This window comes from Buceros rhinoceros, unplaced genomic scaffold (assembly GCF_000710305.1).
Source record: "Buceros rhinoceros silvestris isolate BGI_N320 unplaced genomic scaffold, ASM71030v1 scaffold1908, whole genome shotgun sequence".
NCBI classification, from domain to species: domain Eukaryota; kingdom Metazoa; phylum Chordata; class Aves; order Bucerotiformes; family Bucerotidae; genus Buceros; species Buceros rhinoceros.
Window position 1 is genome coordinate 24809 of NW_010427278.1, and position 14161 is coordinate 38969.

Below are 14161 nucleotides of genomic sequence, written 5' to 3' on the forward strand. Positions count from 1 at the left end.
ATGTAGATATCACCAAAATACCTGGACTTTCAAATAAAACTGGTAAAGACAGTGACTGCCTACTGAGCTTTCCACCAGCTGAGTGCTGAGGAAGGTTTTTTAAGGTTTATACATGAAAATGGACTGGGAAGAATTTACGTTCAGCTTTGTCGATCTGGAAGTCACACAGACTTACTCCCAGCCCAAAGCAGGAGGGTTTAGACCATTTGCTGATTGTTTGGAGTTAGCTTCTGTATACAGATGTGTTAACACCAGATGTTCTTTCAGGCATTGTTTACCCTTACAGTTACTGTAGCAAATTACCCAAGAATTGTGGAGCTTAATTCAATTTTGATTCCTGATGAGTGACCACTTACGACAAAAATGCCGTCAGGCAATTGTCAGCTTGATGTATGAATTCAGCTCGTTCCTGCTGTGTGTTTGTGTCCAGGGTTTTCTAAAATGCTCCTAGAAGAAGAGTAAATGAGGAAGCACAGGTATAGAAAATCAAACTACTGTTGTCATATATCCGGAGTCACTCTGCTGAAATCAAGGGCAGCACTTGCAGAATCGGGTATTAGTGTCAGAGAATGAGCTTAAGTGACTTTTTGTTTGGGAGGTTTCTGACACAGTGGCAGTGGAATGACTTCAGGGTGCCCCTACTCAAACCAGAAGACTGTCTCTCTCCCAGTGTGTAAGTGGAAGAGTGTAGAGTGTTTGTTTTCCGTATGGAAGTGAGGGCAGTTTAATGTAACTGTGTTCATCATGACAGACAAAACTGGGCAGTATGCACATGCACCTGTGCCGTGGGGACAGAAGCACTTGTATCTGGAGGTCTGTTCCTAGTTTGATGTGACCGTGCAAACACGTTAATTTTTTTAAGCTCCATACCTGTAACATTAGCATTAGTGATTTTTTGGAAATACCTCCCCCAGGGATGGTTTTCAGCATCCGATCTGTGGAGATCAGCCTTTGCTGTTACAGGCCAGACATTCTGCTGCTTTAGGACAGAATAGAATTAGCTTTTTGGATAACAGCTTTCAGAGGGGCAAGGCAGGTTTTCCTGTTATCTGAGTATGCTATAAACCTCCAGATTATCTTGGAATATCACAAGCAATGGGTTTGTCTCGCATAGTAAGCAAACAGTTGCCTAATTAGTGTGTGAAGAAAATTTATTCATGATTAATGATGCTTATCTTTGTGCTAGACACCTGCCAAACGATTTATAGCCACGCATACGATCTGCAGTTACTTTTTTTGGTTATTTAAAGCATTTGGGATTATTCTACTTGCATCCAGTGTTTTAAATGGAGAGTGCTACCCGGGTGTCTTTGTCAGCATTCCCTTCTCATACAAAAAAAGTAGGTCAGATTTACCTGTGACAGGGAAGGTCACAACTCTGGGTGAACTCGGGGAATTTAATTGATGTATGACAAAGCTGAAATCATGTCTGAGGTTTAGATCAGTTTAAGCTGATCTTTTTTCAAGTTCAGTAATAAATACTGTGTAATTCCATGTTGGATCAGAGCCGGATGGAACCTTCCTGAACCACAGAAATGGTGCAGAACTGAAGAAACCTCTCGTCTCATGGAAACTTGCAGAAAGAGCAACTTGTCCCTTCTTGACCAGGGCAGTACATGTGGTGTGGGAAGGCAAAGCTGGACCATCAGTCTGTCATCTTGCAGTGTTGGATGCTTTTGAGGACTTTAATGTGTCCTGGACTAGCCCAGTGCCGGTCACTTGGAAACATCTGCCTCTGAGCAGTGGTTGGAAAATGGGAAAAGTTTTCCAGAGGTTTCTCCTCTCCCTAGCTCGGCAGGGATTAGACCAGGATTGGGCTGCTGGGGATTTCATTGACGATGAAGATAAAATAGCATTTTGAGCACTGTAGGAATAAGTTATTTATTTGTCAGCTGTATGTGCATTTTTTTATTTACAACATTTTGACACTGTCTTGAATGCCATGTTTTCAGCAGAAATGCAGGTTTCTAAATTAAGTCTGTTATTCGAAACTGGTTTTGTTCAGTCCTGTCATTAGGAGAAATAGCAGTGGATTAGATAATGTAAAGGCATTGTTATGATCATTGGAAAACTTGCATGTGGCTTTTTCAAGACTGCCTGTGTGTTCCCAGCCATTACAGCTAATGTGTGACATCCTTGTTTTTCTCAACAAGGTTCTGTACAAATCTAACAAAATTAAAAGGATTCTTGTGACTAATCCTTCAAATATACGAAAACAATGCCTCATTTTTTAATTTTGTGAGAATCTATTAGTGCAGACTACTAGTTGGCTAGGTCTGTATTATAAAGGGTATTGAATAAATCCAGATAATCAGTTTTGGAGAAGCAAGATTTTTTTTTTTAAAGTAAAGCACATATCTTGAATACGTTCAAGCAATTGCATGAATTTAGTCATGACTAGCCTTGGTGAAGTCAATTTTTGAAATGTAAATTCTTTTCCCCTTCATTTTTCTCTGTATTTGCCAGTTTACAACTAGCCATCCTGACACATTTGGGAGCTGAGATATACTGTAACTAAATTTGATGTGGAGTGTTGGTGGCCTTTATAATGTAATTTATTCATGTTTCTGTAGATAGCATATGTTGCCTGTGCAATAATTTTTTATCGTATCAGGACAGAACAGCTACTGTTCTAAATTGTGTTATACAAACCTAGATATACAGACAAATTTTTATTGTGGTTTGCTGTGGTGTAAATCAGTGGACTCTATTGAGCACTGCTGGGGTGGGGGAGATTAGAATCAGTGTCATGGTGTCTAATTTATTTCTACTCTTTTCTGACTTAATGTAATCTCAGTTCTTGCTCCGTGGGGAGCAGCAGCCAGTTATCTTTGTAGTCCTGCTCAAAGAATGAACATATGTGAAACCCCTTGTTTTGGGCAGGAGGCTGCTGTTCCCAGGGATTTACTGCTGTTTACTGACCCTTTGAATGCTGAGATGAAGGAAGCCTGCGGAAAAAAAAGGCAGCTGATGAGCCCTATTGGTGCTTCATTAAAAATCTCAGCATCTTTATCAGCTGTTATCTGAGGTTTCCTTGCAGTTGCCCTTCTCATGCCCCCACCTGTGTAAGATATGTTGCTTTTACGTCATTCTCCTGGACCTGGAGAGCTGCCCTGCCATTCAGACGAGTGTTGTCTGTGCAGGGTTGGGCGTGCTGGCTCCCCTCCAGTAATTAAATCTGAGCATCTGGATAATTTCTTCCCTTGTTTTGCATTTTTGGGTGTGAACAGTGTTAGAGGCAATGTCCCTAATTCCTTCTCTTCTTCCTTGACAGAAAGTCGGTGACTCCCTTTTCTGACCGTCATAGATGGTAACTGCAATGCTGAAGACACTGGGTGAGTCGCTCCTCCTCAGCTCTTCTGTGTGAGGTGAACAGCCATCTAGATGGGGGAAAATCCCCGAATTTCAGAGTGTTTGAGGGCCCTTCTTCCCCCCACCCTGAGGACTTACCTACTGCATCGCATTTCTGAAGGATGCTCAAGATTTCTGAGTTTCGCTTGTGCTTCGTATAAGTTGTCTGTGTTACATTGTCCAGGTGCTGGGGCTCAGTGGGTTTAATTTTACATTAAATGTGAGTTCTAAATTAAATTAACCTGGAGGACATGAGCAAAGCCATAAATCTGGTCTCTTGCCTGCATTACTGTTTTTGGTCAGCTTGATGGTATTTCAGGTCTTCCCTGAAATGTTTTTCATCTGAAATGCAAGAATGAACTAAACCAGATAACAGATATAACATTGTGTCTTCCACCGTAGTTAGTCAATATCTGATTTAAGTATAATTGCATGAATTTATCATGATAGAAGCTGCTTCAAAGTAATTCAAATACAGCTTGAAATTAAAAGTTTCACTGTGGAGTCAATAGGTACTATTTTCAGGTTTATCTTCAGTTTCTTATCAAGAATGATGCTGTGTATTGTGTATTATGACAATGTTGCTTTTCATAAGGTTAGGAATGTAATGGAATTTTCTGGACCAAACTTCTAATAACTGGTAATTTTAATGAAAATCACCAAGACTATGCCAGTGAAGACAAATCTTCAAGACAGGTGTTATCTCGCTCTTTACGCTAATATGGATGTGACATTTTTTACCTGTAAAAATAGGATTAATCGCTAATAAGTGGAACTGTGTTGAGTATTTAAACGTGGTATAAATACAAAAGCTATTACATAAGAAAAAAATTAATATGTAAATTAATATCAGAAACTAGCTCTTGTTTAATGTGGCACATACCGTGAACATTTTTTGACACTTCAGAACTGTTCACAATTGAACGTGGACAAATCCGAAATAACTTGAAACTCATGTAAAATCTGCCTAAATAAGTGGCTAGTTGGTTATCTTCTGGGATGAGAGAAAGAGAGATTTGATTCACTGGGCTGAATCAGAATTTTTAAGATTTTATTTTGTTGCATGTCTTTCTTAATTCTCTCTTATTTTGGAGCTTTGCCATGGTATGTAAACAATGTGGATGCTTGCTGAAGCAGGCGCGTAGAAGTTGGGCTCCTGCTTTGTATGGGGACCCAGAGAGACGTTCCTCTTTGCTTCTGGCACTGCACAGAGATTAATGAGTTGTACGGTGTAAAACTGCTCCAATAACAGGACTTGATCCATTCCCGTCTCGGTCACAACGTGCCTCTGGTATTCATCTGAAGCATTGGAGAACTTAATTAAAATCCCGCAGTGAGAGAGATGTCTCTGTGGTAACTAGTTGCTGATCTGGAGCAAAAACATCAAGGACTTGAATGTGAGTTCCAGATCCTGGAGAAATGCCTGAGTGATGTCTAGTTTTCCGTTTCAGCCTGGTTCATCATGATTAGCAACCCCTCCTTCCCTGCTTTTCCTGCTGCATTTCTTACGTTGTTTTTGTCTACCCCATGTTCACGCATGGTATGTAGCGAAAGCAGTTCCAGGTCTGGTATTTCAGTTATCAGGGATCTTAAAATGTTGGGCATGGAGTCTCTGATTTTTGCACCTGGAATCCGTTCTCAGCTTTGATGTGATCTGCCTATGGCATTGTAATACTTGTGCTAAGTTAAATTAAATAGAGAAAACAAGGGACACATCACAGACCATGACCGGATCCCTTGCCATTAGTTTGCACTGCTAAATTTCTTCTTAAAAACTTGCAAAAAGCATTTATGATGGCTGGCTTTGTAGGATGGGACTGCATGTCTTCTGGGAGCTGGTTTTCCGCTCTCCCTCTCCTTTTTGTCCTTCTCTTTAAGTGAAGCCCCTGTAACAGACTTTTCCTCAATGAATCCAGCACGCAGGGACTATGAAGTACATGTTGACCACCAGGTTACTCTTAGGCTGAGCCTGTCACCTTGGTGTTTTAAGTCTTGCAGCAAGCTTTTCCTTTTTTTTGTTAATTCTAGGACCAAAGAAGACAAGAGACTGAATTATCTGAATTATGCTTCTACAACAGAACTGGGTTTCTCCTCACTGGGCATGGCAGAGCTTGGGGAAGTCCTTCCTTCTGTTTGTTTTCCTAATGTTACAAACAGCTGATCTGGAAGCCAGGAGAGGCCATCAGTTTGTCTGGAAAACAGGTAGGGAAAAGATAATTTGGCTTGTCTACTAGGTAATTCCTGTATTTGATTGTCTTTTCTCCATTCTGTTTTAGCTCAATAATAAATTGAAAAAGGCTGATAAGGTGTTCTGTCCTGGTTTTTCTTTTCATAACTGAAAAACAGAGGAGTTTAATCTCTATGTTAAACTGGTAATCTTCATGTCTGTTGCGGTTATACACCAGAGTGGCTCTAGAGTATAATTCTTGACTCCTTAATGCTTTTAATCCAACTAACATTTTTACTGGATCTTGATATCATGATCTTAATGTTCCTTCCTTTGAACTATTTAATCATTTTTTCACATTTGAATGAAAAGGGCACACCAGGGTCTTTCAGGATGAACAGGGCCAGAAGTCCATGCTCTTGGCTGATCTATTTATAGTTTCATTGGCACATTTAGTGAATTATTTCTGTCCGTCGGTCAGATTGGATACATGCAGTGTTTGTACGTTCAAAATTGAGTGTGCACAACGTTTGGAAACTTCTGTCAAGACAAGTCCATAGCTCTGTGATTCTTAGTGACAGAGAGGAGGTAGATAGGAGATGATATGAAACAGATGCATGAATGACACATGGGATGCTTATTTTGTAGTACAACACAACAACAAGGAACGATCAATGAAATGGAAAGATTGGCAAAATTTGGGAAATGTTTAATCAAAGCACTTCATCAAAAATACACCACTGAACCGGAGGTTTCATTGCCTGGGATCCCTCTGAGGTTTCGCCTTCTATGGCTGAGCAACAGAGCGGTTAAATTTGATGGAAAAATAATTTCCCTCCTTTGTTTCGGAGAGGTTCTTTTCTGTTTTGGTTATTTGTGTTTTAATTACAGTTCGGTGGAAGGTAAGAGACTGAATTAGCTGAAAAATAGGAACAATTGTTCTGGAGGGCTCCTGTCCTTCTGGTAAGATCAGTGCCAGCTTCTCACCCTGCCTACTGGGATGGGAGGCTCAGTGCTGGAGAAATGCTGGTTAAGTACAATCTAATACTTTTTTTTTTTTTACTATCTTCTGCGTGTAAAATGAGGAGGAAATGATCAACAATATAAATTCTCTTTCTCCAATTTACTATTTATGTAATTTTTTAACACTTTGAAGGTAGATTTGTTTTCTTAAGATGAATTAGACTCCTCAGTGCAGTCTTCTCTTCAGCTCTGAAGTGTATTGTTCTGTCAGTCTTCAGGGGTGTGCATTAGAAGTCCTAAAAATGTAATTTGACTTGGTGATCCCATCTGCAATAAGGAGATATTGATGCTTCAAAGCATCTAAGGCAGATGTATGTAGAACTAAGAGAAGGTGGAGCACAGGTCTGCATGGACGTGGGTACCGTGCTTTGAAAGCCTCACGATGAGCCTGCTGTAAAGGTCTGTCTTCCAGATACAGAAGAAAACGGTCAGTTCTTGTGACTTCCACAAGGATTAAAAGTATCTGAGCTCTCAAGAGTAACTTTAAAAACCTTAAATCCTAGCAGTACTTTGATGCACATTCTCTGCTTATGCAGTGACAAGAGGTAGCAAGCAACTTGGAGTGAAATGTTTTCTGAACATGAATAACTCGTGAGCTTGAGCCAACGTCCTGTTTGGCAAAACCATTTTTTTTTCTCCTTCCAGTTAAATATTTTTATGTTTCTAAACAAAATTTTCGTTGGTGCTTTTTGTTGAAAATTATATCAAAATTATATCCAAACCCCAAATGTTTAGTTCTAGTTGGATAGTATGTTCACCCAATCCACTTTGTTTTGCTAAACCCCAAAATACTATTTGTGAGGCCTCTGCTTTCTCTGCACTAGCAGGGAAGCAGCAGCATTTCTAAATCTCAGTCTTTTGTAGTCATCCTAAGAAATAACACAACAGGCTGAGATTGCTCTCAGTAGGCAGAATGGCTGCGTATTTGGGAAAAATCTTTGTTAAAACGAGCTAGGTGTGTTTTCTGTGTTGGGGCGTATATAATAAACCAGTGCCTTCCTTTTGGTATGCGTTGCAGATTTAATTTCTGTGGCATTTGGAAACAAGTATATAACAGTGAAATTGCAGTGACCTTGAAATTAGTTACAAAAGAGGGTAAATGGCAGTCTGCTGTCAGGGTGGTGTATGTGGTTTGCTTTCGGATGCATTTTTTGACTTCACTTGAAATGGTTTTTCAGGTGTGGTTAATCACAGTGTTGTGTCTTTCAAAAGATTAGAGGGAAATGTTTGGGGAAGAGAGGGACGGTGACTTCAATGGAGCGGGTGGATCTGGAGAGATAGAAGGGGTAGCATAACCTGTTGGAGGTGGATATTAATAATAAAATAACTTTGGGATGCAGATCATGGGAATCTTAACCTTATGAGATCTGTGGTTTGCATAATTGAAAAAGAAACTCCAAACAACATAATTTGAGGACTTCAGTGCCCAATACAAAAACCACTAACAATTAAATAAAACCACAGCAGCCCAGTGAACCTAAAGTGAAGTAGCTTTTAGTGTCAGAACTGAGCAGATCCATCCTGATAGGAAGAAAAGCTGCTGCTGTGTTTTTCTGTTTTTTCTTTTTTTTTTTTCTTTTTAAATTAAACAACCTACTGAGAAATGAGCAATCCCTAACGAGAAAGGAGATGATCTGTTTTGTTTTTAAATCTTGAATTGTCTGGTGCAAGCATGGCAAGTTACCTGCTGTAGAGAAATTCAAGTACTTATTGAAATGTCATGCATTGTAAATAAATAAGATCATGCTACCAAAAGCTCTGACTTTGAGAAATACACACATTTATTCGTACTAAAGAAAATTTTCCTAGCACGTAGAAGTGCAGAGATGCGTCCTTAATATGGATGGGGGCAGGGGGAAGCATTGTATCAGCACTGAAGTTTATAAAGCAAGCATTTTTTTTTTTAGCTAAATCCCTGGTTCCGCCTACTGAAGACCCACACGTTTCCACGCTGGGCTTGGTGGTCTTGGTACAGATGAAAGCAATTGTATGGAAATAAGTGCATCTACAAAACCCCCAGGCTCTGTATTTCTAAAATGTACGAACTTGGCAGTGTGAGGTAGATGATGCATACTCCTCCCTCAGCTGTTCAAAGGACTATCGCTTGCATTTTCTTTATTTGTGACCTGTCTCCACCATTTAGCTTTTGGTTTCCAGAGATGATATATTAATGTCTCAGTATCTATACACTGTGTCTGTTGGTTTCAAGATGTTTCTTCTCAGATACTTATTGTGTGACCACCAACCTAAACGTGAAAGCAATAATTATATAAATTAAATTACTCAGCAACCTCAAATAGCTGCATAATTTCCTGACACTTGCTAACTAACAAAGCAGTTTTAGTGATAAAATCTTGAGAAAAATTAATTGGACCTAATTCGTTGTAAAGTAGTATTGTTTAATGCAAAAGCCAGTTAGCAATTTGCCTATTTCACAGTGTTGATTTTCTTTAGCTCTTGAATGGGTTCTAAAAGCGCCTGCAATTTCTGTAATGCAAATATGTCTGGTTTAGCGATGGCCATTCCAGCTTTTAAAACTGCATATAGGATATTGATACCTACATGAAGCCACAGCACGATTCTAGGTGGTTTCTTTTTTGGTGACTCTCTAAAACTTAGTTCTGAAGTCTAAGTTAAGTCTAAAATATGTGCAACACAGCAACTATTTTGGGTGCTGTACGGGAAGGGGCCTGAGGGCTTACAAAATGCTGAAAATTCACCCTGCTGGAGACACTTGCAATTGCTGCAGGTTGCGGCTTTGCTATTACCACTGATGTCTTCAGCTCCTCCATGAAGTACACCTCGGTGACTGCATGTGCAATTTCCTCCCAAATACTATCAGAGTGAAAGGGGTAAGGGGCATATCCCATAACGGTGGCTCTCAGAGCCAAAGAGTGATTTATTTATTTATTTTCTTCATAAGAGGAATATTGTAAAAATGTTTTCGTCAGTTGAAAATATTCTGATTTTTAGGAAAATAGTTCTCTAATTGTGGTAAAATGCTATTTAATGTGGAAATAATACTCTACTAGGGAAGGGAGGAAGGGGACCATTAGAAACCCAGATGTGGTGTCCCAGGTTGTTCTTCATCCGTAATTCTGTCCAAAAACTGAATCGGGATGGTGATTTAGCCCAGCAGGGACGTGCTCCCTGTTACGAATGGAAGAGCATGGAAACTGAGATATCAGACTGGGAAATGGGTTTGTAATACAGCTGATCACAGTAGAGAAGAAACAATTAATCTTCTGGTGTTTGTGGGCTCCTGGCAGCTGGGCGTGGTGAGCTGTAAGTTCTCTTCATCCAGGTGAACACAAAAAACCCCTTTAATTCAGAGTTATTACTCACATTTTAAAGCCCTACTTAAAGTAGGGTTAGCAAATGGATTTTCGTCATTAGTCTTTCATCAGAAACAATTCATAATGGAAGAGGTACGAAATGAACTTTTTGGAGCACAACTTCTGATGTGGAGGAACCTTTGAACTGCTCATGAATGTGGGTGAACCAGTTACGTCTGAGATGAAAAAGATCTTTCGTTCTCTGTTCTCAGATAATACTGCCCTGAAATGTCTTTTTTCAGGATAGTATTTTCAGGAAGGTCAGGTGCTGGTTTGGAAGTGCCTTTGACCTCATGGCTATGAAAGAGAAACTTTTACCTATGTACACCAAGTGTTAAAAGGAGTCCAGGTCTTCAAAGGAGATCTCAAACCTACTGAAAAGAGATTCAAAGATAGCTCTGCAACAGGTGGTATTTTTTCAAAAGCTCTACAAGGTGAAGAATGATAATCTATCCTAGATGAAGTGGGTTTTTTTATTTGTTAGGACAACAATTCATGGATGAAGTGCAAATGCCTTTTTAGTGATCTTTGTGTGACATCTGGAAGTTTTACGGTGTTGCTGACTGTCTGATTCTTCCAGACTTTGCATTTTGTGGCAAATGTTCTGATTGTAGGTTATTCTTACGCTGTCTTGGTGAATGGAATTTTAAATGTTTAAAGTCGAAATTTAACTGTGATTTAATCAAACTTTGAATTATTCCAAGGTTCTTCACTATGTTAAGAGTTTAGGGCTGTAGTGATTTCCTTGGGTTACAGAGTGCAATCTTGTCATTGACAGAAGCAACAATTAATAAATAACTTAAAAACCCCATTAAGTTCCATTCTAAAACTGCTCAGATTCTTGCCATAAACTTGATGATTGAAAAGTACTTTAGTTCTAAATTTGTGTAAAAAATAATTCTCCGCAAAGACTATTTTATGGGACAGTATAAATTATGCTTTTATTTCTGCAGAACTTTAAAGAAACTCAGTAATACTTGAAGCTTTAAAGAAAATTGTTTTGCGAAATTTCATTAGCAGCAGAATTTACTATGCTGGCTGGTATTTGAGTATGTTGAGATTATGCAGTCCCTGGTATTTGAGAAGACTTAAGGGTGACTTCAAAGCTAGTCTCATAATTCCGTAGACAGGAGTGCAGTTTTCTGATTGTTACATATTTGGTTTTCTCTCCTCACTCATCCTTTCCTACCCACATTTTCACCTTTCTGTTCCACACACCTTCAGATTTTATTACATATGGTTCTGCTACTTCACCTCATCCTTATCATTCCAGTTCTGATATGTATCCTCATCTGGTCTTGTTTCATCTGTCACTGAATCCAACTTGTCTTGGAGTTGTGGAGATGCATCTGTTATCTTACTTTCTAACCCTTTGTTAAACCCGCGTTGTACAAATAATACTTAGGTGGGTGATACCTTTAGGTGGTGATAGGTGGGTGATATCACCTAGGTGGGTGATACATTTCAAAGCTGGTGAAGACTTTGTGTCCTCAGGCAGTAAATACTGGAGTTTGTCAGGGAACACGAGAAGAGCTCCAGCTCTCTCCTGAAGAACCTTTCCAATGCTGGAAGCTTGTCTTCCAGCCTGATCTTTCGTCTAGGTGCTTGAGATCTAATGTTGGGTCGGATAAATGTGCCACAGCAGCCTATTGCGCAGCCACCTGGCTCCTGTCCACCATAGCTTCTGGATTTACCCTTAACCCACGGGGCTAAAACCTCAGCGTATGGGACGTGGCTGAGGAACCTGCCCTGTTGGCCCAGAGAATGCCATCCAGTGTCAGAGACATTGTCCCTTGGCTCCAGTCTGGGAGGCATAAATGCTTAAACTGGTGCTGTTTTCCCTTGTCCACAAAACTTGGTATGTTCTTATTAGCTCTGGTTTCCTGTAGGGACTTGGAGACACCGGTGAATCGTTCCTGGTGGTACTGCTTAAAGAAAGAATCGCTGGCTTCAGTATTTTTCCCTAGAAAAACACACTACAGCAAGCAATACAAGGAACATAGAGTATCAGTCAAATTAAAAAGGCAAGCAAAGGAGGAACTGAAATATATGTTAAAATTAATGCTTTATATGCTTGGAGATAACGGGCAGGTTACTGGTCCCTCAGCGGAGATGAATACTCCGCGGCAGCGTGGCTGAGGACGGGTGACGGTGCTTGCTGAGTTCACGTGTGAGCTTTTACCATGTGTGCCTGGTAATTTTGTTGTTGTTGGGCTTGCAAAACTATTCCAGTAGTTCTTTCGCACAGACTACACGGTTTAACAAGTATCTTTGTCTAACCAGCATCAGATGTTCGGTAGGTGGTTTAAACTAGATTACACAGGAGATTCACACTAATCTTTTAATGTCCCTTTTCCCTTTCTGAGAATAATAGTTTTTGAGAATAAGGTGCTTTTTTTCTGGTTTTTGTTGGTATTGGGAAAAGTGTAAGTTAGGCGTCTTATCCTTTTCTTTCCTCAATAGTTACTATGGGAACAGAGCTGCAGGTCACAGGGGAAAATCTGCAAAAGTGGTTCCTTTTAAATTGTTCATTTAAAAAAAAAAAGACAGCTTATTATTGGAATTGCTGTACTTTTCTTTCAACTTTTTTGTGGTGTAAGTTAGGCGTCTTATCCTTTTCTTTCCTCAATAGTTACTATGGGAACAGAGCTGCAGGTCACAGGGGAAAATCTGCAAAAGTGGTTCCTTTTAAATTGTTCATTTAAAAAAAAAAAAAAGACAGCTTATTATTGGAATTGCGGTACTTTTCTTTCAACTTTGGGTTGTATTGTTGTACATATTTCACTCAGAAAAGAAGCACAGTGAGTGGCAAGAAAAACAGATGGGAATGTTTTTGTTTTTTTTTTCCTTGGGGTTAATATTTTTTTAATTGAATGCAGCTGTTGGTAAGATTTCTGTTACGTAGAGGTGGAGCATTAAAAATGGATGATCACATTTTCAGCAGAGTACTATATTTAATTATTCTGCTGTCCCTGTTCAGAACCCTGCAGGTTTTTTTTTTTAATAATTATATCTTAAGTTAGTTAGAATAAAAGTTTCACTTCAGCACTTAATTGAACAGTTTCAATATATAGTGGTAATCACTTTCAGCTCTTGTGTAGAGCACAATTATTGTGGGTAAAAATACACAAAATTGTATTAGAAATCCCTGAGATGCATCTTGTTGTTCTCAGTATGGAGATAATGCAGCTGACTCTTTCTAGGGACATGAGTTTTGAGTATTCTGCCTACTGAACCAGTATGTCCCTGCATTTCCGCCCCCACCCCCCCGCCTTCTGATACGTATGAGAATAGTCCTGCTACCATTAACTTACTCTTTGTTCTTTAAAGAAAGAAAAAGTAATTTCTTTGTATTCTTTCTCCCTTTCAAATAAAATGGAATGGTAAAAGCCAGGAAAACAAGATGGAGACATTAGGAGGTTGGGGGATATTTCATGGTAACCCAGATTATTGACATAGTGTCCATATGATCTGTTTTGTCACGCTCAGCTAGTGGATAGATATGTTGAAATGCCCACTTAATACAGTAGCTTTGAACATATGAGCTTCAGTTTGCATTGGGAATTCCTCTGACGTCAGGAGGAGCGTGGTGTGTGAATCCACAGGCAGTGTCTGGTCCCTACTGTTGATTACACTGCCTGGTGTCTGCCTCTTTGTAGACTTTGGCAGTTCCTTCTTCCAGAGACCTTTTAAAGTTTATGGTTAAATGTGTTTCCGTGTCATACTTGGGTGCAACAGTGATTTAGGGTTATAGAGCTAAATTTGGAAAAGCGTGTTAAAACCTCATTATAGTGGTTCTAAATATATTGTCTCTATATGCTGGGGGATGAGTTGTAGGCAGTTGCTGAAGTACATCCAGCTTTTGTGTGGCATGTCCTGGAAGGCCAGCTATGAAAAATCACTTTTTGAATGAGAACTTAATAAAAACTTCCCTGTTCTGAACACTAAGTCTTACTCCCTGTGCGATTAGTGGTTTCATTTCTTTCTCAGCAGTCGGGTAATGATTATGGCTCCAGATGCTGCGGGAGTGATAGAGTGATTAATTTCACTTGAAAGGGCGTATGTTCAAAGAGGAGCCAGCCCAACGCCTCGAACGTGAAGCCCGCGTCTCTGCCGCACCACAGCTCGCGTGCCTTGGTACCCAGCTGCTCCTGGCGAAACGACCAGTAAACCTGTGTTACTTATCTTAAGCCAGTCTATTTGCTGCTTGGTTTTGCCCCACAGGATTTGGTTTTAAAAGCTCTTTGTGTCTCCGTGTAAAGCAGTGCTGTCAGACTTTCAGCAG

At 39.8% G+C, this 14161-nt stretch overlaps 1 protein-coding gene across 1 annotated transcript in view; it reads left to right on the top strand.

Annotated features, from left to right (window-relative positions):
- Positions 1-5414: 5414 nt before the first annotated feature.
- The window catches only part of LOC104498431 (thrombospondin type-1 domain-containing protein 7B-like), a gene marked incomplete at its 3' end in the record, with an annotated part of 167474 nt that continues 158727 nt past the window's right edge, over positions 5415-14161 (top strand). The window contains exon 1 of the mRNA XM_010141808.1: positions 5415-5553. Coding sequence (XP_010140110.1) covers positions 5415-5553 — 139 coding nt within the window. The remainder of the gene's footprint in view (positions 5554-14161) is intronic.